Source organism: Vitis riparia, chromosome 15, assembly GCF_004353265.1.
Source record: "Vitis riparia cultivar Riparia Gloire de Montpellier isolate 1030 chromosome 15, EGFV_Vit.rip_1.0, whole genome shotgun sequence".
Lineage (NCBI taxonomy): Eukaryota > Viridiplantae > Streptophyta > Magnoliopsida > Vitales > Vitaceae > Vitis > Vitis riparia.
Genome location: NC_048445.1, coordinates 14204911 through 14226646, shown reverse-complemented (window position 1 = coordinate 14226646; position 21736 = coordinate 14204911). Strand labels below are relative to the sequence as shown.

Below are 21736 nucleotides of genomic sequence, written 5' to 3'. Positions count from 1 at the left end.
TTTTTGGGATACCATTCCTTTCCTCACTTCCTTTTTGGCCTTTTGCACCACAACTTTTAAGGGCATTCCCCATTCATCTTGCTTCATGGGCAAGCTCATTTGATCTTACCTCTAGGCTCAATAAATGTAGGAAATAAACAAGCGATGAGGTTCAAACTTATGATTCTCCTTAAAAAGGCTTTGATACCATATTAAACTACCAATTTAACCTAAAAGTTTAAGTTGTCACATAAGGGTAGGCCAATATCTTATATTAAGTTGATATATGGACTACCTTAATGCGAGTTTCCATGTTATTGAAATTTAAAAAAAAAAAAAAAAAAATTGAGATTTGTGTTAGGTAGTGTTCAGTGTGGGAGGTCCCATTTTATGATTCGAATGGTTAAGATTTTCACTTATAGTTAGTGTAATGATCACATGCAATTCATTAGGAGGGATTGGTGGAAGAGTCAAAGCATGTCGAAGATGTTGGGTTTGAAGACATTTACATTATAATATTCATTAGTTCCTTGTAGCGAGATCTTTCTACTAGACATGGTGCCATGGTTTTACCTTTATTTTGAAGGGTTTCCACATTAAAAATTGTGTTCCCATTAGTTACATGACTTGTTTGTTTGTTTTGTTGTGTCCTATATTTTCTTTTCCTTTTGTTCTGTTTTTTGTTGGCTTCTTCATCTTTCTCTCTCTCTTTTTTTTTTTTTTTTTTTTTTTGTTAAGACACAAAATAAGTATTTAAAGGTATATATGGAAGGATGAAAGATCTTTCCATCAAATGTGCAAACCAAATAGACAATGTAAGTATTAGAGATTATGATATACATTGTAGACTGAAATTCTAGTAACTTATACTTTTACGAAACTTGGTTGTTGTACTTGATATCAGAGCCTTGTTTTATGAGAGGTCATGAGTTTGGACTTCATTGCTATATTGATTTCCCACAATTTATTAAAGTCACATGCAAGCCCAAAGGAGGTTGCCTACAATTTGTTTGCAATCTTTCTGCCTCTCTAGATGCAGGTATGAGATTGCACATGAGGGATATTATGAGCTTAAATCCTAAGAAATATAAAAGAGCCCAAAGCTAGATGCCAGGAAAGGAATGTCATTCCTCTTGTACTTTATAGACCTATTTGTTATCTATTTTTATAATCTATATGGAGAGTTATATGCAGGACACAACATGTGGATTTTGGGTTGGCTTTAATAGGCTTAGTTCTTAAAATCAATTGTTACTTAAATTAACCCTAATTTTAAAGGCCTATTCCCAAGTCATTCCCACAACATCAACAATCTTTCTTTTCCTTCACTAGTTTCAATACAAGATTGTATTTAAGGCATGAAACTTCAGGTTTTGATTATTCTCTAGCATTAAATATGAAATTACAACTTTTCCTTGAAATTCAACAGATGGATTCTCTTGATAATTGGGAAGCTGCAACTCTCATTTTGAGACGGTCAAGCTACCAAGTGAAGGTCAATAGTACAGAAACTTCGCCGATTGCAGAGAACTTTTCAAAGCACTTATCAGTATGTTTCTGCTTTTCATGCATTGCTATAAAAAATAAAATAAAATAAAAAACAGATAACAAAAGGAAAAAAAAAAAACAAAAAATAAACACAGGAAGAAAAAAGAAAGAAAGAATAGAAAAAAAAAATAAAAAACCTTTTAAGGTTTAAGCTACTTTTTAGGAAGTCAAGGTTTTAACTGTAAATGGTATTGGACTATTTTTTACACATTTAACAGTACAAAAATATGTTAGAAGGAATATAGCAAATCCAAAAACCAAACAATTAGTTGTGGGCATATTTTGTTGTTTTTTTTAGTTTTCTCATTGAAAATTTTACTATTGCTTTATTGTTTTTCATGATTTAGTTTCACAACCAAGATTATGAAAATATAAAATTTCGTAACTTGAAGCAGATTTGAAATCCTTTTGCCTCTCCAACATCTGTAGAAGTGTCTTTAAATGATTTTTAATTTTAAGTTTTTTTAAGTAGTCATCGGTGCAACCCGCCAGGGTAGCCTAGTTGGTCAGGGTGAACACTGAGAAGTGTGGTCCCAGTAAGTGGCACATAGTCCCAAGTTCGAATCCTGCCACTGATGATACCCCCGGTGCTGGTTGTTGCGGGGCGGTCAGCACCCCGAGGTTTGGGTCCTTATGGAGAGTCCTAAGGGCTTGGCCATGGAAGGTTCCTCAATTATCAAAAAATGATAAAAGTAGTCATCAGTGCAGCAGCATTGAATGCTATATATCTGGGACTTAATTTTTCATGAACTTGAAAGATTATGTTAAAGCTTGATAAAATTGTTCTAGATAAAATCTGTCCTTCTATGGTAAGATATATTTTTTCTAATATGTTGATTGTGCAGATCAAAATTCCTTCTGGGCTCTCAGCGCAATTTGTTTTAACATGTTCTGATGGATCTTCCTATCCTTTTAATGCGTACAATGATGTAGGGTGAGAAACTACTTTCACTTATAAATGTGTTGCCAGATTAGTGTTGATCTTACAGTGTTTTCTTCTCAAGTTCATTGGATGTTATCATGGACCACACACCCAATTTTTGTTATCCATTTATTCTCTATATCTCTATGATCTTTTCTTCTTGAATGTATTGTAAAAAGAACCAAGGATTCTTCATCACTATATCATAAGCTAAATAAACAGGAAGAGATTCAGACAGAAAGTATATCAAGCAATTTTCTCATGGTATTGGTACTCGAATGTAGCTGCCATAGTTAGGACAAGGTTTTAGGTCTTACAAATAGGAAAGAGGAAGAGTAGGAAACAAACCAGAGAAAAAAAGCATGGAAGAAGAGGTTTGTAATCAATATGATTACTCAGCTTCAGCTGTCTTAATAGATAGCAATGAAGAAAAAGGTTGTACCCATGCTAAGGTTCTTACATAAAATTTATGTTGCATGGGTTTGGGTGCAGGTGTTGGGTATAGGAATGTAAGTGTCTGATCCTTCACATCTACAAACTTTAGAGCATGGGAACTCAGCTAAAAAGGATCTTGACAATGGCTATAGGCGCTTGGATGTGACAAAATAAAAGGAAAAGTGAAAAAGACAATCAAACAAAAGCGAAGATATTTTTTATTAGAATTCTCTTTTGTTTCTCTTTGGCCCTCATCATGCTGTTAAATTTCTCTTGTTTTTTCTTCTTTCAATTGTAATTACCCACCAAAGAAATTAAAGATAAAAATATAAAGCAACCAAAATCAAACATCCATATTCTGATAAATAAAAAATAAAAAAAAACTAAAGCAAACATCCATATTCGAAACAAAGTAGGAATATCCATTAAGGATCCCATTCCCACACTCATACCATGTCATGTCAATGCAAGTATGCTGAGTGAAGTTGGGGAGTCCGGGTATCATAAGCTTAATAAAATTAGAAATCAATATTTGGCAGACAAGTATCATGGGCATATGCTTGTTAATTGAAAATTTGGTTTTTGTTTTATTTCCTGGAACTATAGTCTGGCACATTTATAATATGTAAATGATCTGGACAGAACCCATTAGTGGACATTTTGGTTAACTACAATATCTTGTTATATGAGAAAACCTTCTGTTCCCTAGTTGAAACCTGAAGATGTCTCTCTGTGTACAAAAGATGTAGTGGGAAGACTAATTTTGATATTTTCCATGAGATTCTGACCCTTGGGTTGATAAACCCACGGATAATCCATCTCTTTATCAGGGACTTCAATATCTTTTCATTGAGTGCTTAAGCTCCAAGTACGATCATCCTTTATTGAGGAAGTGTCGATTAAGGAACCTCTTGGTAACAATAGTGAATCTTAACCATAAATGAAGGTTCTAAGGACCTGAAATTTTTCTGTTTTTGGAAGCGAAAACGATAAAGTAATTCCTGTAATTGGGTCATATATAAAAAATGTTAAAATGTTGTTTTTTTGTGTTTTCAAAAGTGCAAGCCCATTAGTAAGAGGAAAGGATTCAAAGAAAAACATTCTCATTGTTTTTATTTCCAAAAATGAAAAGATTTCTAAAAAAAAGAAAAACATTTCATTTTGACTACTGTTCACGTATTTTCATTTTTCACAATTGTTATCCTTGATTTTTCACCTGTTCTTTGATTGGACATATTTGATGCAAATATATCTTATCACTTTCAATCCATGGAATGTTTTTGCCATGGGTTAAAATACTGCCATCAATTTCATATTTTTTTGCTCCCTAGAAGTTTTAGGCTCAACCAATGCTAACAGCTTGGATGCATAGACTCTTTATATCTTCTCCTTTTCTTATCTTAAATGAATGGTTATCATCATTGTTAGGTTATCAGAAAGACATGTTAAAATGTTATCTTTGCTCCCTATTTATGCATTGAAGTCTAATATGATGCTATTCATTTTCTTTTGTAGAATGCGTGATACTATCGTGTTGACCATGAGAATGTTCCAAAGCAGGGTATTCTTTCTTATCACAATCTCTTAAATAGTCTCACTCCTGCATACTTGGCATCATGCCCTTGGCAAACCCTATATGTCATCCCATTCATTGACAACTACAATTATTGGAATAAAAATTCATACTGGGTACATGAAGTGTATTCAATCGATTATCTCTTACAACTTCATTACTACACCTATTTTTTTGTGTAGTACACAATTTCCATGAGTCTGGTATAAACTATCTTTGCTTGACACTTCGCAGCGAAAGAATAATATTAGTTGCAGCATACAATTTTCAATGTCCTAGTAGCCAATGAGAGCTCATTGCATCCTTACATATATGTTTTATGAACATCATAGTTGTTTCTTATGTTGGAGCGGATGGTGGGGATTCTTGAGAAATAGGAGAAGTGTAGGCCTGAGGTATTTAACCTAAAGTTTCTGGTGATTGGCTTATTGAATTTGAGGGCTTTTGTAGCTGCATAAACCATGCAAGGGTTCATTCAATTTCACCCTTAGGAGGATCACCCATAGATGTATTCTTTCTTTTACAGAACATTTGCATGCCTTATCGAATGGTCTAGTCCTGTTAAACGAGACCGCTGATCTGATTCAGTAATTTCTCATTCTGGTGCAGGCATTAGACGAGAAGAGGAAAGGAAGAGCATAGATCATCTTCGCCCTTTTGAGCACAATGGTCTTAGTATTTATTCTTGGAGGAAACAGAACAATAAAAGTCCTCATTAAGGTTTGTAATATATGTAACTAAACCTTGTGTAACAGTGCCAATAAAAGAAGAGCCCTCCTCCTGGCCGGGTGGGAGCTTAAAAAAAAGGTGGGATAGTCGTAGGGAGAAATTATTTGAAAGGAGAAGAATACTGTGACTGATAGATTCTACAAACAAATGAAGATACAGTGAAAAAGACAGTTTTGAGATGAGAGAGATGCTGATAATCTGAATTATGATCATTCCATTACCTTATTTCTATGGTTTTGGTTGTTTGAGAATGTGATGTTGCCTTTTCTAGCTGCTCTGGAATGTGGACTAGCAAAGTCCAAAAAAAAAACGTTGAGGAAAGGGTTGGGCTCTTTTCCAATTCTTTGAAGAAAAAAAGAAGTCTGCAAGCAAAGTATAGAAGAAAAGTAGCAAAAAAAAAAAAAAGGTTGGCTCCCTCCTCTCCCATTGTAGGAGAAATAGTCCCCCACTCCCTGGCATGTTGAATATGCCAACTAAGTAGTCTATACCACACGCTTTCACTCCATGAGTCAATGGATCTGGGTTTTACTTACCTATAAGAATTCATATAAGAATTCATTTGTTAGTGATTTTATACATCGTTATTAACTTAAAAAGTGTTTTTGAAAAAAAAAATTAGAGATTTGACAAAATTTAGAAAACACTTATACAAATTTGAAAAAATGACTTATAATGTTTTTAAGAAAAACATTTTGTATATGATTATTCTAAAAGCATTTACAAAAACAACGTTTCCATCAAAAACATTTTTGAGTAAAACCACTATCAATCGCGCTCTAAGAGTGCGTTTGATAGCGATTTAAGGAAATGATTTTAGTTTTTCTAACATTTAAGAAAATTTTGTTTTTTAAATATTTAAAATGTTAAAAAAACCTTTTTAAAATTTTGTCAAGCACAATCATTTAAAGTGTTTCTAATTTCCACATGCCACTAGAAAATAAGTATCTTATTTTTTCAAAGTGTAAAATTGTTATACTTGGATGTATTTATCTCATCATGTTTTGATTTTTTTATGGACAACCCATTATTATTATTATTATTATTATTATTATTATTATTATTATTTTAAGGTCTTGGGGTTTAAATAATAATAATTTTTTAAGTTCTTGGGCTTTTCTCTAATGATATGTCCAAATTTTGGTTTGTGGTAGAGATTTTTGAGAAAATATTTTATATATATTTTAAAAAAAAAAACCACGTATCGGAAAATATGGCACTTGTAAATATGCATTAGAGACAAAAATAATTGTATTAACTCACTAAAAAAATAAAAATATATTTCAATTTTTCATTTTTATTAAAAACAATAATGTATTAAATTAAGCATAAAGTATAAAAAGTACAAAATAAATAGGAATTCTTCCTAAAAATAAAGAATTAACCAGGTATCATGGAACTTTCAAAGTATTACAAAAATATATACAATATAAATTTCCACACGACATATACAAAAACTAATCATTGTTTTGAAAATGATTAATTTTCAAGCAATCACTCGTTGGTAGTCCCGACAGTAGGGACCACCCCTAAATGCACATGTGGCAGCCTCACAGAGCACTCATCCATTGGACATGTGGCACGTCCAACCATCTGTCCAGATTTTTCTCATGGGGCACATGGCACTCTCAACTCTTCATCCGAATGACCATGGGACCGGCATGCTATCCACACCCCCTTGTCTAGACGTCCTATCTGGACCCAATGCTAGCGTCTTAGACAAAAGTCTTGATCGCGTTTTGCGAGCCATCATTATTCGTACTACTAAAATCATGCTCGACGGAACCCTCCTAAGTCACTTCAGGCAACCTATCACAACTTGCACCGCGCCGCCTGTAGAGCGAAAAGACAAGGATGGTGGCAAGTCATCCCTCCCATAATCTCTGATAGCCGCCTGCAGGATAATGATGGTTCTGCCATCATCTTAGCACCATCATGACAAGCCAAAAAGTCTTCCTACCATTAAAGGGGACAAAGCTCCTGGCACTATAAAAGGCCCTCACACAGTAAAAGAAGGTAAGCATTCTTTCCCAAAAGAGTAGGGCCCAAGTGAGAATATCAAAATGTTAGAGATAAAAGCTAACAAAACCATCAGAAGGTGTGTTTGGACCCCATGCCCGGACATCTTTTGCAAGTCAAATGAAGGAAGTATCATCTTCAATTGAGAAGGCGTGTCCATCTGGCATTTACAGTGGTCCCGGTAACGCGAGCCCTCAACACCGACCTTTCAAAATATACATCAGAAACCAATCAAGTTGAATTACATTGAGCGAAATATCCTTATATATTGTGATATAAGGAAAATATATGTCGATTTGTAATTGAAAAATATTATTTATTTATTTATTTTATCATTATTTATTAATTCATTTTGATAAAACCAAATATCTTTAATTAAATAAAACAAATTTTCAATGGCTATGTTCCAAAAAAGAAAAAGGAAAAATAAAAGTTAGTAGGCATGGTTTGGTTTAGATTAATGGTTAGCCAATGTTGGTCAATTTTAATTAAATTGAAATTGATTATAACTTATTTGGTTGTGAAACTAAATTAACCCAATTTGGTGTCAATTTGGTTGATTTTATTTTATTTTATAGAAAAAGGATATCCCAAAACCTTGCTTCCATATAATCAAGTTTTGAGTGAAGGCATGAGTTCACTATAGATTATTCATAGAATCGAGGGGACAACTTTGAGAGGTTAGAATTGATTGGATTGAATTGGGGGGTATTTTTGAGTGATAACACATGAAATTATTAAATGCTATCATTTCTAAAAATTTCAATAAAACCCATAAATACAATAATACACTTAGGATTAAGGAAAATTATTATCTTAACAAGTTATTAATTTCCCAATAAATGAATAATTTATTAATTTATAAATAGAATTATATTTCTACTATAAAGTAATTATAAATTCAAAATCAAAGGGTGAGGTAAGAAATTAATACATGGAAACCTATACAAACTTTACTAAATAAGAGATGCTTATTAATTGTAAAAAATAAAAAAAATAAAAAAAATAAAAAAAACTTTTAAAAGAAAAAAATATATCAAAATTTAATACTTTAAAATTTTTTTAAAAATCACATATATGATGATTGAGAAAAAAAAAAGTAAATTGAGAAAAATAGACTCAATATTATATTATAAAATTCTATTTATTATGAATTTTTACGTACAATAATTATTAATTTATATTTTCTTGTTCATTAAAAGGATTTTTAGAAATATTATTATATTACATATTTGGTGAGGTTAGTAATTTTGTGAAAGTCAGGGAGTAAAAGATTTTATTATTCAAATGAGTTGTTAATTTGTGGGTTTTCTTTGGTAGTCACTTTTCATAAAATAAAATAAAATTGATTGAAGTTTGAAGGTACTTAGAAAGTTACAATATAAAGCTTAGAGCCCAATTAACAATAGTTTTTAAAAGTGTTTATATCCTTAAAAGCACTTTAAAAAACACTTTAAAGGTAAAAATATATGTGTTTGACGATATTTTGAAAAACTCTTTTAAAAATTTAGAAAAACAATTGAAGTGTTTTTTAAGGAAACACTTGGTAGGTGTTTTTTTTTTCTTTTTTATTTAAAAAAAAAAAACTTCAAAATTTTTAAATATTCCTAAAATATCCATAGTGTTTCCGCTACCCTTCTTTTCCTTTCAGTTTCTTCAAATTTTTATAAAAATTTCTCATTAAATGCTGGAGAACTAATATGGAGAAAATAATTTTGAAATTTTGTACAATATCATCAAAAATCACTACAAGCTTATTATATAGTACATTCAATGACATCAATTTTTAATTTTTTTGTGTACTCTACATTGTTTATATTTTCATAATCATAAAAAAGAAAATTTGGGCTTTTTTAACAATATAAATATTTATATAATTTTTTTATGATAAAAGTTTTTAGTTTATTATAATATTTTCTTTTTGTAATAAATGTCTTTTTTTTTTAAATAATTTATTAATATGAAAAGTTCTTTTACATTTATCCAATATATTTTCAAAAACACTATTGAAATTATTTTCGTAAAAACAATGTTGAACGTGACTCAAAGTAGTGATAATTATAACAAAAAGAGTAACATTTATAGTTATAGTGTTAATGGAAGATATTTAGAAGATAACTTAAGACTTTAATGTTTGTGTTTGTCGTCATATTTATAGATAAGCAAATAGAATAACAGATTGTTTAACTATAAAAGGTATCTATAATTTATAATTTAGAGTCTTTCACTTGGAGGTCATATTTTCCTAAAGATGTTATAAAGTTTGGCTTTAAAGATTATTACAATTCTTCTTTCAACTGAATGTGTAGATACTGTAATTTGTACTTTTTTTCATAGAAAAAACATAAAAAAAACTTAAATTAACCCGATTTGACGTCAATTAGGTTTATTTGATTTAAACAAAAATTGTAGTGATATATATATATATATATATATATATATATATATATATATATATATATATATATATATATATATATAGAAAAAGGGATAGCCCAAAACCTTGCTTCTTTATAATCAAGTTTTGAGTGAAGGTGACCAAATTCCAAATGGGTTCATTATAGATTATTTATAGAATTGAAGGGACAAATTGAGAGGTTAGAAGTGATTGGATTGAATTGGGGGTATTTTTGAGTGATAGCACATGAAATTATTAAATGCTATAATTTCTAAAAATTTCAATAAAACCCATAAATACAATAATTTCCCGATAAATGAATAATTTATTAATTTATAAATAGAATTATATTTATACTATAAAGTAATTATAAATGTATAACTTATAAATTCAAAATCAATGGGTAAGGTAAGAAATTAATACATGGAAGCCTATACAACTCCACAAAATAAGAGATGTTTATATATTCTAAAAGAAAAAAAATATCAAAATTTAATACCTTAAATTTTTTTAAAACAAATCATATACGTGATTAGGGGAAAAAGGAAAATTGAGAAAAAAAAGACTGAATATTATATTATAAAATTCTATTTGTTATATTATGAATTTTTATTTGCTATATATGTATATATTTTTTATATACTTAATCAATTATTAATTTATATTTTCTTGTTTTTTAAAAGGATTTTTCAAAAATATTATTATATTACATATTTGGTGAGGTTAGTAATTTTGTAATTTTGCGAAAGTCGGGGAGCAATTTCATAAAAAAAAAAGAGTTATTAATTTAAGGTTATAGTGTAGTTACAAAAATTTATCGAGGTTTTAAGGTACCACAGCCGGAAACTCGAGCCCTCACAGCCGGGAACCGATCGATCCAATGGCGTCGAGGGCTCTGCAAATAGCACCCAGAAACCGAAGCCGAAACCCTAGCTTCATCCACCGCGTCTTCTCGTCTTCCTCAACCCCCAATGATGCTGACAACAACACTCCTTCACCACCATCTTCATCTTCATCTTCATCTTCTTCATCTTCTTCTTCTTCTTCTCTATCCTCTTACTTCAACGACGTCAAAGCCAGCCTCAAACAACCACCTCAACCCCCTCGCAAATCTTCTTCATTCTTCTCCTCCTCCTCCCCATCCTCATCTCCCCCTCTTTCCTCCAAAATCGCTTCACTTGAAGAAATCCGAAAAAATCTCTCTGAGTTCCGCTCCCGATCCTCTGTCCCCAATCCTTCACCCTCGCAGCAATCCTCTTCATCATCCCCCATTTCATTTCAAGAACTCTACAAGCGCAATGTCATTCCCAAACCCGAAGATTCCCCCAAGGGGAAGCTCTCTTTCGACGCTATTCGGGAGAGCTTGAAGCAGCTGCGGCCGTCATCCTCGGCTGAGGGCGGCCAGACCAAGGGGAAAACAGACGTGCTGTCATTGTCGGCTTTTAAGGATAGTTTGAGGCTCACGCCGGTGGATTCGGGTGCTACTAAGTCCTCTGTTGTGATTGGAGGTTCGGATGATGCTTTGCCCATGTCGGTGTTTGGGAAGGATATAAGGGATAGGAAGGAGGCGGAGAGCACGGCAATGAAGACGTCGTTTGTGAAGTGGTATGGTCCCGAGGAGTTGGGGAAGAAGTTGAGGGAGCTTCGACCGGAGACGGGGGCAGAGAGTTGTTTTTCACTGAAGGAGTTGAATGAGAGATTGATGAAGTTGAGGGAAATGGAGGAGAAGGAGACAGAATCGAGCATTGGTGGAGTTTCATTTAAGGATTTGAGGGAGAGTTTGGTGCGGTTGAGAATATGTGATGATGAGAAGACCAAGAAGTCCTCCAGTGAGTCTTAGTTTAAGTGATTGCTTCTTACTTGTTCGTTTTTCCTATGTTTTCCTCACTTGAACTACTACTAGCTATCATATGAATTATTAAGTGGACAGGAGTCTGAATGGTCTTTATCTTAGTACTACAGTATGAATTCCTTTTAGAGCAGTATCTAAGTTATGAAAATATTAGTTTGTTGTGGTTTCTTTGATGTTTTGACTTTTTTTGATGCTACCATGTGTGAAATTTTTTTAGCAGTGTTGATTTCCAAATAGATGGCAGGAGTATCATAAGTGTAATTGGTGCTCTTTTCATTTTTGGAGATAACCTCTTGGTGGGGTTTTAAGCATCTTGTGCGTTTGAATGAATCCTTATTCTTAGCGGGTTTCACAATATTTATGGAAGTGTTGAGTTGAAGTGCTTTCTTGAGCTTGGGCTTGGATATATCACATTGATATTTTTAGGATTTAAAGCATATCAGCATTCAAGTTGAAGTTCTAGTTTAACTTATTTGTTGTAAACATTTTAAAACCTACTTTCATATATAGGTGCAAATTTATGAATAGGAACTAACAAGTTTGATCAAATTTACTTTGTATCCTTAAAGACTAAAGCTACCAATCCTTTGGATGAATGATTTTGTTTTATTTCTTTGTGCTCTGATGCATAATATGTTGCTTGTTGGTATATAAAAAATAATAATAATTTCATTTCACTTATTGGTCACGTCTATTGTTACAGTCCAGAGGCTTGATATCTTAGGTCGTTTAGGCGGGACTCCTAGCTTTATGCTGGCTCCTCCAAAGGAGCATTTAGTTGAGCAGGCAAGTATAGTTCCTTTTTCTTTTTCGTTTTTCCCTGATTCCTTCTCTTTGATTGTTTATTTTGTATATGGAATTTCAATGGTTTCCTGCAATTTAATTTCAGTGCACATTATATTCCTTACCCTAATCCTTAGCCATGACATGCACCTTAAAAATACAATGGTATGGTCCAGTTGAACAGTGACTCGCAGCTTTAGTCTGTCATTTTTTTTTTCTTGATAGGTGAAAATAAAAAGGAATTTGGTTGGTTATATTTCCTTTTGTAACTAGGATACTCTTCACTTGCCTTTTGATGCATAAATATAGTAGTAAAGTCTCCATATGCATGTAGTGCTCAACCGTGGCAGGGTTAATCAAATTCATTGAAAAGGAGACTGAAAATCTGATGAGAGTGAACCATATGGAAACGATACTGCATTTTCAAGTTTACTCTCTTAGAGATTATGGGCATTGGTGATATTTTTAATGCTTTGAATAATTTTATACATCTTCTAACCATATTTAGCTTAAAAGGTCTATGAAAAAAATATTTAGCTTAAAAGAAATTCTACATTTTTGGGTTTTTAGAGCATATAACAGTTTCTAATACAATTGATTCAGTTTAATTAGCCTATATAATTTGCTTTTAAGAATGATTTGTTAGCAGCCTTGGTTGACATACTTTATCACACAATATGAAGTTTTCTGAAGTTCATTCTGTTCTTTAGATGGGGAGAGAATGAAAATTAATATATATGGAAAAAAAAAAAAGATGAAGCTTCTGTTTTGTGCATAATTTTGATTGGGGTGTATTATGGTGATTTTGCACAGGCATGGGGTGGGGTGGGGGGAGGGGGAGGGGGGTTTGTTGATGCTTATTAAGTGCATATTGTCTGAAAAAACTAAGAATGTATTGATGTTTATTTGTTTTATTTATTACTTCAAGCTGAACTAACTCGATATTTACTAAATTTAATACCCAACACACTTTGTTATTCATCACATGTATATGCAGTATTTCCATCCAGATAATATGTCATCTGCTGAGAAGCTGAAAGTTGAGCTTAAAAAAGTTAGAGATGAATTTAAAATGTCAGAATCAGATTGTGGATCTGCACGTGTTCAAGGTAAAATTTCATCGGGGTCTGTTCCAGTGAAGATTCATTGTTTTTGTTGTTGTTTATTTGTTTATTTATTTATTTTTTTGTCAAAAAAAATTTGCTTTTCCCTTTTTTGTTGAATGATCCATGTGCCCTTTCCACATATCAATGCACAGATAATCCTATAAATCAGGTTTTATTTTCAAGTTTCACCTAAACTCCTGGCCGGCATCTAGGTTTCTTTGCAATCAATAATATAGGAGAAATTTGTTTTTAGGTTATGCACTTCTAGTACCTTATAAAAGGAGGAAGAAAAAAAAAAAAGGTGGTTAAAATAGGTGGGTTGGAATCATGTTTTAAAGTCATGGTATAACTCATTGACTCAAAGGGTCCTGATGCATATCGGTCTTGGTGTTAGACGATAAGCAAAATATGTTAATTTAAGAGTTCCAAATTTTTTAAGAGAATTGTTAAAATTATCACAAAAATAAATACAATCATATAGACAAAAAAAAATTAATAAATATATAAAGTGAGAACATTATCCATTTAGTGATAGAAGTATGCTGAAATAGATTTAAAACTTTTTTATTTATCACCTCATACTAAATATTGGATAAAACTAGTAAAAAAGTATTTTTATAATAAATTTGTTTAAATTAAAAATTTGAACAAATCTCTTTTGGGCATATCTATGCAGTTTAAGCAGAAATACCTTGAACCACCTTAAGCTCATTGAGAAGAGCTTTTTGGCCTCAAATCTCTTCTAATTTAAAGTGTTTTTAGCTCAATGACACTGAATCTCTTTTAATAGTTAGAAAGAGCTTTTAGATGATAAAAAGGCTGTGCCAGATAGGGTCTAAGTCAAGTCTTGGGGATGACAAGGATGCTAACTTAAACACAAGATTGATAGACAAAAGATAGTTTGAGGGTTTGATATTTGGTGACGGATTTTCTTCATTCTGCTTCTACTTTAACATGTTTAAAACACACTGTAAACTTCTTTTAACAGCTACAAAGAGCTTTTAGATAATTGAAAGACTGTGCCAAAATAGAGCTTAAAATTTTGGTGTGGCTAAGAATGCTAATTTTAATGTAAAATTAATGGATAAATAATTGTCTCTTCTTGTATTATAAAGCAAATGTGTTGTATAAAGGAAGTCGGAATATCGATAATTGTAGGTTAGCTTGTCAAGTTTCTAATCATCGGATTGTAGAAAGTATGTCAGAATTATGATGGTTAGAACTTTCAGATTGAAAAAATAAATAAACAAAAATGACGGTTACAACTTCTTTCAATTGCAAGGAACAACCAGAAGGGATATTAGGAGTTCAAAAATTTTTCTGGATTGTGTTGCCAGGGATTATTTATTTACTGAGGATTTCCATTCCTTGTGTCATATTGTTTTGCAGTGGCACAGCTGACGACAAAGATCAAGCACCTAAATTCAGCATTACATAAAAAGGTAAGAGTATGGTCCATGAATCTCTGTATGTTTCAGTGTATCGTAGGTGCTCATTTGACCTGCAAACCAATATCTTTGAGGAGTTGTTTCCTCTGCATTGTACACTCCCTGAGTTCTCTTTTATGGAGATGTGGGTGTCATGTTGGTCCTGGTATGGAATTTTCATAAAAACTGAAGGACAAAAATGAAAAATTAGAAACAAACCAACTCATAGAAAACTTAGCTACGATTAGCAGTGTTTTATAGATGGCGGAGGAAAAGATGGATGGGGAAATTGGGGGAAATGAGGTGAGGGAAATGTTGATTTGGAATGGATTTGAAGTTGTTCGAACTCTAAGGGGAAATGGGGGGAAATGAGGGGAGGGAAATGTTGATTTGAAATGGATTTGAAGTTGTTTGAACCAATGTTTTCAGAACCGGACCGGTCATCGAACCGGAAAAATTACCGGTTCACGGTTCACTGGTCGGACCGGCGGTCGAACCGGTTGAACCGGTGATGTAATAAATATATAATTTATATATTATATAAAATTAAAAATAATTATAAAAATTAAAAATATATAAAATTATAAGTTTTAATAATGTTTGGTATATTAAATTAAATGATAAAGTTTAATATTTTAAATTTTATTAAATAGAAATATGTAATATTTAAGAATGAAGATATATTTAAAATGAAAAAATTTATAATATTTAATTTTATCTTTCTTTTTTGTATTTTATTGTTTTAAAATTATTCTATTAATTAGTTTATATTATTTTTTTATAATTATTATTATAAAAATAAATAGGAATTTAAATATTTACATTTCTTTAAAGATTTTATATTATAAAAATTTGAAATAGGAATATATATATTTTAACAACATTGCAAAAGTCCAGCCCTCATGCTTCCAGCCCTCAAAGAGGCCATGTTAGTACTATTCCTAGTCCCACATTGGAAGCACATGAATTCCATGTGCTTCAAGTGCTCTATAAATAGAGACCTTGCAGCATGCTATTCAAGCCAAGCAAGCCAGCGAATTGGGCTTAGGGGCATGGCCCAAGAGAAAGATTTTAAGTTATAATTTTATTGGATTGGGCCTGGTGGCTTGAATCAAATATGGGTTATAATTAGTTAAGTTTTAAAAGTATTGGGCAAGGAATTGGGCTCGTTAATGGGCCTCTTAATAGTAACAAATATTTGTAGAATAGGAAAAAAAAATCTTGGCCGGTTCGTAAAAAACCGGACGGTTTGACCGGTTTGGCGGTTCAACCGGTGGTTTGACCTGTTCAATACCGGTCTGACCATAAAACGGTTCATTGGGCTAGACCGAACCAGAAAGGTCACCGGTCGACGGTTCGACCGGTCGGACTGGCCGGTCCGGTCCGGTTTTTAAAACATTGGTTTGAACTCTCAGTACATGAGGTCAAAGGCAAGTTGTTAGGAAAAATTTTGGAAAGTAGCAGATGCTACTCTAGCTGGATAAGATTTGGTGAGCTAGGTCTGTCCCCTCTTTTGGAAGAGGTGGAGCTGTGTTGTTGGGGTGTAGGAGGGAAGCCTTTCAGCAAGGAAAGGTTGGAAGGTGAGAGAATTTACATGTTGGAATGCCATTGTAATGAGGTAGGAAGGTTCATCCTTTGTTCAGTGTACTCTGGAGGTAAGGAGGTTTGTTTTGTTTTCCCAAAAGGGTTACGGTCTTCTCAGCCCCGGGGGGGGGGGGGGGGGGGTGTTGTTTATTTTAGCTGAAAAAGTTAGTAGTGTGGGAGTGGCCCCACAACTCATAGGTTGGAAGGGATGTTTTATTGGTTATCGGTCAATTAGAAGGGAGAAACAAATTAAGGGTTTCATCTAATGAGTCTTTTGCAGACAAGGTGAAGAAAGGTAAAGAAGCATTGGGAGATGATGTTTGGTTTTAGATGGGGAAAAGGATGTCTGTCTCAAGGAGTCCCTAAAGTGTTGTCTAGTGGGTCAGTTGGGGGAGTTTTCAGATATGGTGACACTGTTGCAAGCATTGAAGAAATGTGCATTTTTCTATTGGCATTTGTAAGGGGAAGTCAACTTATCTTTGCTAAGGGGAGCCCTCATCTTATTTGAATTGGATTCAATTGAAGATGCAAGTGAGGTGCTGCATAGAGGTCTGAGGAGGTTTGCCAACAAGTGCTTGTCCTTGGATAGATGGTTGTTGGAGGTTGGGTGCTTTCGAAGAGACATCCATGCAAAGGAGGTTTGGTTCAGGCTAACAGGGCTAGCACTGCACTTATGGGACAAGACATTATTTTTTATTTTTTATTTTTTGATAGGTAAATTTTTGTCCCCATGGGACTTGAACCTGGACGGCCCGCAAAGCCTCCTTATCCCTTTACCACTTGAGCCAGGCTTCAAGGGTATGGGACAAGACATTATTTAAATATCTAAGGGATTGTCATGGGGGCTTCGTTTTGGTGGATATAAGCATTGTAAAGCAGCGTAACCTCCAGTGGGCAAGGATTCTTGTGGGTTCAAATGACAAGAACATTCCTAGATTACTTCAGGTGGTGGTGGGGCTTTTTTGTTACTTGATTCAATTGTGGTGGGAGGTCCCACTTGGTTGTCACAGTTTGTAGCTAGGAGAGATGGAAAGTAGCAGGAGGCAAGGGCAGAAGATGATGGTGGTGGCCCTTAAGATGCTAGAGAGGGTGTGAGTAAGAAAGCACTGTTGGTTTGCAAGAGCTCAGGGGACATTTTGAGCTTAGGGGCCATAAGGTGCTATAAAGTTAGGAAAGTAGCTGGTGGCTTTTAAAAGCCACTACTTTTAGGTTATTATGATGGTGGTTGCGGACTTGCAGATTTAGGCCTTGTGTTATTGGAGGATGCCCATTGCAAGAAAGACAAGTCACATTGTTTTGGGACTTTAGTGGCCCAATGAAGATGGTTAAAGACTCCAACCCCTTGATCCATGACTTTTATGGATTGGGCCAGACTCATTTCACTAATCCAAGGGGTTTAAATTGCAGATTAAGGGATGTGGGTTGAGCCTTAACTGGTAGTGAGGGCTTTCATAGCCTTGTACCCTTGGAGAGAGATCAATCTGAAGGTTGTGAGAAGGGATTTTGGTTAAACATTCTGGCATCCCAAGAGAGGAGAGTCTGTCTCAACATTGCGTAGGCAGGAAACTCTAGATGCTATGGATCAAGAGCTAGCTGTCATTAGTTGATCTTGATGGCCTGAGGATGGTTTGTGACGAAGTAGCTCTCTCTTTGCTTGTTCGCTCCTCTTAGAACCTAGAGGAGGGAGCACCATTTGTAGATGCCACCCTCTTGTTTGGAGTAGAAGGTTTTGCAGGTAAGTTATCATCTCCAGTTTGTTGAATGGGGGATGGGTTTTCTTCTGCATCTTCTATTTCCAAAGATGAGGTCCAGCCAAAAGCTTGGTTTTGTGGAGGGAGCAGGACAAGGGGCTTGTAGTAGAATGCAAGGGTGATGGTTATGGGATGTTATGTATGACTTCCAGCAAGGGTTTGGTTGTGGACTTTCCAAAGAATCACCTTAGAGATGCCTAGAGTGTGGACCTAGATGTGGGGAGTGAGGAGGTGGTGGCTTTGGAGAATGGGAGCTCTAGGAGGGACTCGATGGGAGATGAGAGCCTCTACGATTTGTCTTTTGGGAAATTCGTCTCCTTTAGCATGTTTTTGGATTTGCTAGTGGAAGGTTATGAGAAGGAAATTGTGTCCTTATTGAGAAAGTCGGAAGCTAAAAAGGGTTATAGAGTAGTGGCTTTGAGTATAAAAAGGAGGCCTTCCTCTATGTCTGACTTTGGTGGGGAGCTTTGCAAATTGGAGTGCTTGGTCAATTTCAACAAATCAAGTGGAAAAGGGGGGAGCCAGAAGTGGGGGTGGGATATGGTTTGTGAGTGATCATGAAGTTTGAGATTTTTCTTAATTCCTAATTCAATATATTACATTGTTGTTTCTCAAAAAAAGAAAAAAAAAAAAAGAAAAAAAAAAAATAAAGAAGTTTTGAGATTTTTTGATCGTCATTAGTAGGTTTAGAGGCTGGGTGTTTGGCTCTCAGAAATTGGAAGGACATGAGAAAAGGAGAGGGGCCAGAATTGTATCACTCAATCTCAAGGTAAGGGATTTAGAAAAGTGGGCTGGAATTGTAATTTATAAGGGAGCAGAGGGTAGTCATTTCAGGCAGTGGCAAGGGAGAGTGGAATTATTAACAATGGGTAGATGAAGTTTGAATTTATCCAAGGATTCAGTAAGATTGCAGAAAGTGGATTTGGTTTGCAAGCATGAAAGGTCGTATAGGTCTTTATGTCTTTCTAGGCCTTTAGGGTGATGTTTTTGTATCAGGTTACGGTTTGTTGTTTCTATTTTCCTTTTGCTTGCCTTCTGGCACTGTTTGTATTCTCTGTGTAGTTTGTGCAACTTTACAAAGTGTTTTTAATATCTTATCAGTTTACCTAAAAAAGAAAAGAAAAAGAGAGAGAGAGAGAGAGATATGGATGGGAGGAAATAAAATATATCAATTAGGAAGGCCAAATTATACTACTATGCACCTCTTATGACTGATTGATGGGTTTGTGCAAATTATAGGAACAATACCAACAGTATTGTCCTTTTGACTTGAGCCTCCAAATTGCTTGGTTATCTGAAGATAGTTTTCATTGATGAATACCTCTTGACCTTATGATCCAGATTTTGGCATATGAAGTTAAGCAAGCTATAACTAAATAGACTTATACTGTGAATTTATTGGATTTTGATAAAAGAGTGAAACCTAAAACTGTTAATTCAGATCAGTTTTGAATGAACATAAAATGGTGCCTCTACTGTAATGCCTGAAATATTTGAAATCCATTCAATAGCTTCCCAATGCTCTTCTTTTCATAAAGCTATTGATGGCTCCCATTGCTTGAGCTTTTTACCCAATCTTGTATGCACCATGACATACATGAAATTAGAATTGCAATTTGAGCCAGTTGAACCCAATCCAACCTGAAAATGCAATTTCTGATTAAGAAATCTCTATCAGACTTGAACCCTATCCGTATTTAACTAATTCTAAGTTGAACATTTGTCTAATAAGGTGCCTGTGTCGAAACAATTTTGTAGGAGAAAATGGGTGATCGCTTACCACGAATGCTTGAGTGCATTGTTTGAGGACAATTATTGTTACTGAGTTGTGTGCAGGCTGCCATTATATTGTAGTCAGCAATTGTTATAAGATGAATGATCATGTTTTGTTTATGCATGTGATGGTCTTCAAAATGCAGGATAAGCATTCCCGGAAGGGTCTTCAAGCGATGGTCCAGAGGAGAAAGAAGTTATTGAAGTATCTCCGTAGAACTGACTGGGATTCCTACTGCCTTGTTCTTTCTAAGCTTGGTCTCCGAGACAATCCGAATTACAAAAACTAGATGAAATGTATTCATCTCTGTTTTGACATGCTAATGATGCTTTATTTAGTGATATACCAGGTTTTTTGTTATGTATCTGGTAATCTCAATTTTTCAACCAGATGTCACTTCTGATTCTCCTTTAATTTAAAGTCATAATAATAACAGCTCCTTGGTACTATTTGCTACATCTAGGTGTGCTCTATATCTTTTTTTTTTTAAATAAAGAAGGAAAGACAATCTGTCTGTTTCTTAGTTGAATGGGGCACAACACAGGACCTTTGTTACATAGTCCTGATAACTGATGGATCCGATTTAACTTTTTGTGGAATTACGACCCTGACAGCTCACGAGGAGGGATGGGACAGAGGGGAAGTGTGAACTGTGCTGTTGCAGCACCTTATTTGTGTTCCTGCTACTTCCAGGTGTTGTCATGAAATGGAATCAGAAGTTGGAATTCAAGAGGACTTGGTTAAATGGTAAAAAAAAACAGGCTGCTGTTGAGCATCGTGCTTGAAGCTTGGAGAATAGAGGAACCTTCTCTTGCTCTTCCATCTGCTACTTCACACATTTATTCCAAGAATATATCATCTGCTGCTTCCCAATCCTAACCAGGAAAAAAGAAAGATTTTTATCCTTATGTTTTGATATTGATGTCACTACTTTATTCTTCTTCATATCTTTCTTGAACAACTTTTGAAACCAATTGAGCATACCCTTGATCGGTTGAAACTTTTTTTGCTCAAAAGCCCTTCTTTTTTAAATTCAAACCTTTTTAATACTTAGGCAACATCGTTAAATACTTTTATAAAACAAGTTTGAGAGGTTTTTGCCTAAGTTTTGGATTAGAACTTGAATTAAGAAAATATAATCTTTAGAGTTCAAAATAAGTACGATTAAATGATGCATGAATAGATTTAAAGACCTAAGTGTACCCAAGTATTTACCTTAATGTTCCTAAGCTTAAAAGGTCTTCATGCTCACTTGATCTTTAACACCTTTGATCTTTTGATGAACAACTTGATTTTCCAATTGAATTTTGCAAATACTGCTTGAAAGTCATCTTAATTTTAAACTCAATAGTGAAAAACATGATTTGTTATGATCAAAACTCATTTAGGAGACCCCTTGGGCTAACAGAAGTTAATAGTGAAATAAATTTTTCTAGTAAGATGAGGAATGAATATAACTAATTCATACTTGAATAGAAAACAGTGAGTGAACTCATGTTAAGAATGAGTTAAAAGCGTAGAACAAAATTTCCAAGCGAGATAAGTATTCTCACCACCTACAAACATATGCCACCCTCTAATTTCCAAAAGGTAAAACAAAAAATATCCCTTTGCGTTAAACTATTAATTTTCCTAAAAGTTTAATCTTGGAGTATTATGGCTTAGTATGCATATCATGCTCTTTAACACTTTGATAATTTATAGTTGGGTTAAATATATTTTACCCATCAACCTTTATCATGTTTTACATTTTATGCCCAGACACCCCTGACACGGACAAATGCCACCCTCAAATTTAAAAAAAGGTTAAAAAAAAAAAAAATTTATTTGAGATTTATTAAATCAATTTCTTGATGTAT

The 21736-nt window shown here is 33.8% G+C and overlaps 2 protein-coding genes across 4 annotated transcripts in view; both read left to right on the top strand.

The window, feature by feature from the left end:
- Positions 1 to 5437, top strand: part of LOC117931640 — a 133507-nt gene extending 128070 nt beyond the window's left edge. For all 3 annotated transcript variants that reach the window (XM_034852636.1, XM_034852635.1, XM_034852634.1), the window contains exons 18-21: positions 1409 to 1528; positions 2373 to 2461; positions 4400 to 4445; positions 5067 to 5437. In XM_034852636.1, coding sequence (XP_034708527.1) covers positions 1409 to 1528; positions 2373 to 2461; positions 4400 to 4445; positions 5067 to 5099 — 288 coding nt within the window. In that variant the 3' untranslated portion in view covers positions 5100 to 5437. The remainder of the gene's footprint in view (positions 1 to 1408; positions 1529 to 2372; positions 2462 to 4399; positions 4446 to 5066) is intronic.
- A 4983-nt stretch (positions 5438 to 10420) lies between these two features.
- LOC117932102 (uncharacterized protein DDB_G0271670-like) lies at positions 10421 to 20335 on the top strand. The gene is made up of 5 exons (XM_034853144.1): positions 10421 to 11429; positions 12156 to 12238; positions 13233 to 13344; positions 14731 to 14783; positions 20023 to 20335. The coding sequence occupies exons 1-5, from the start codon at positions 10481 to 10483 to the stop codon at positions 20164 to 20166; spliced, it is 1341 nt and encodes a 446-aa protein (XP_034709035.1). The 5' UTR covers positions 10421 to 10480; the 3' UTR covers positions 20167 to 20335.
- The last annotated feature ends 1401 nt before the right edge of the window (positions 20336 to 21736 follow it).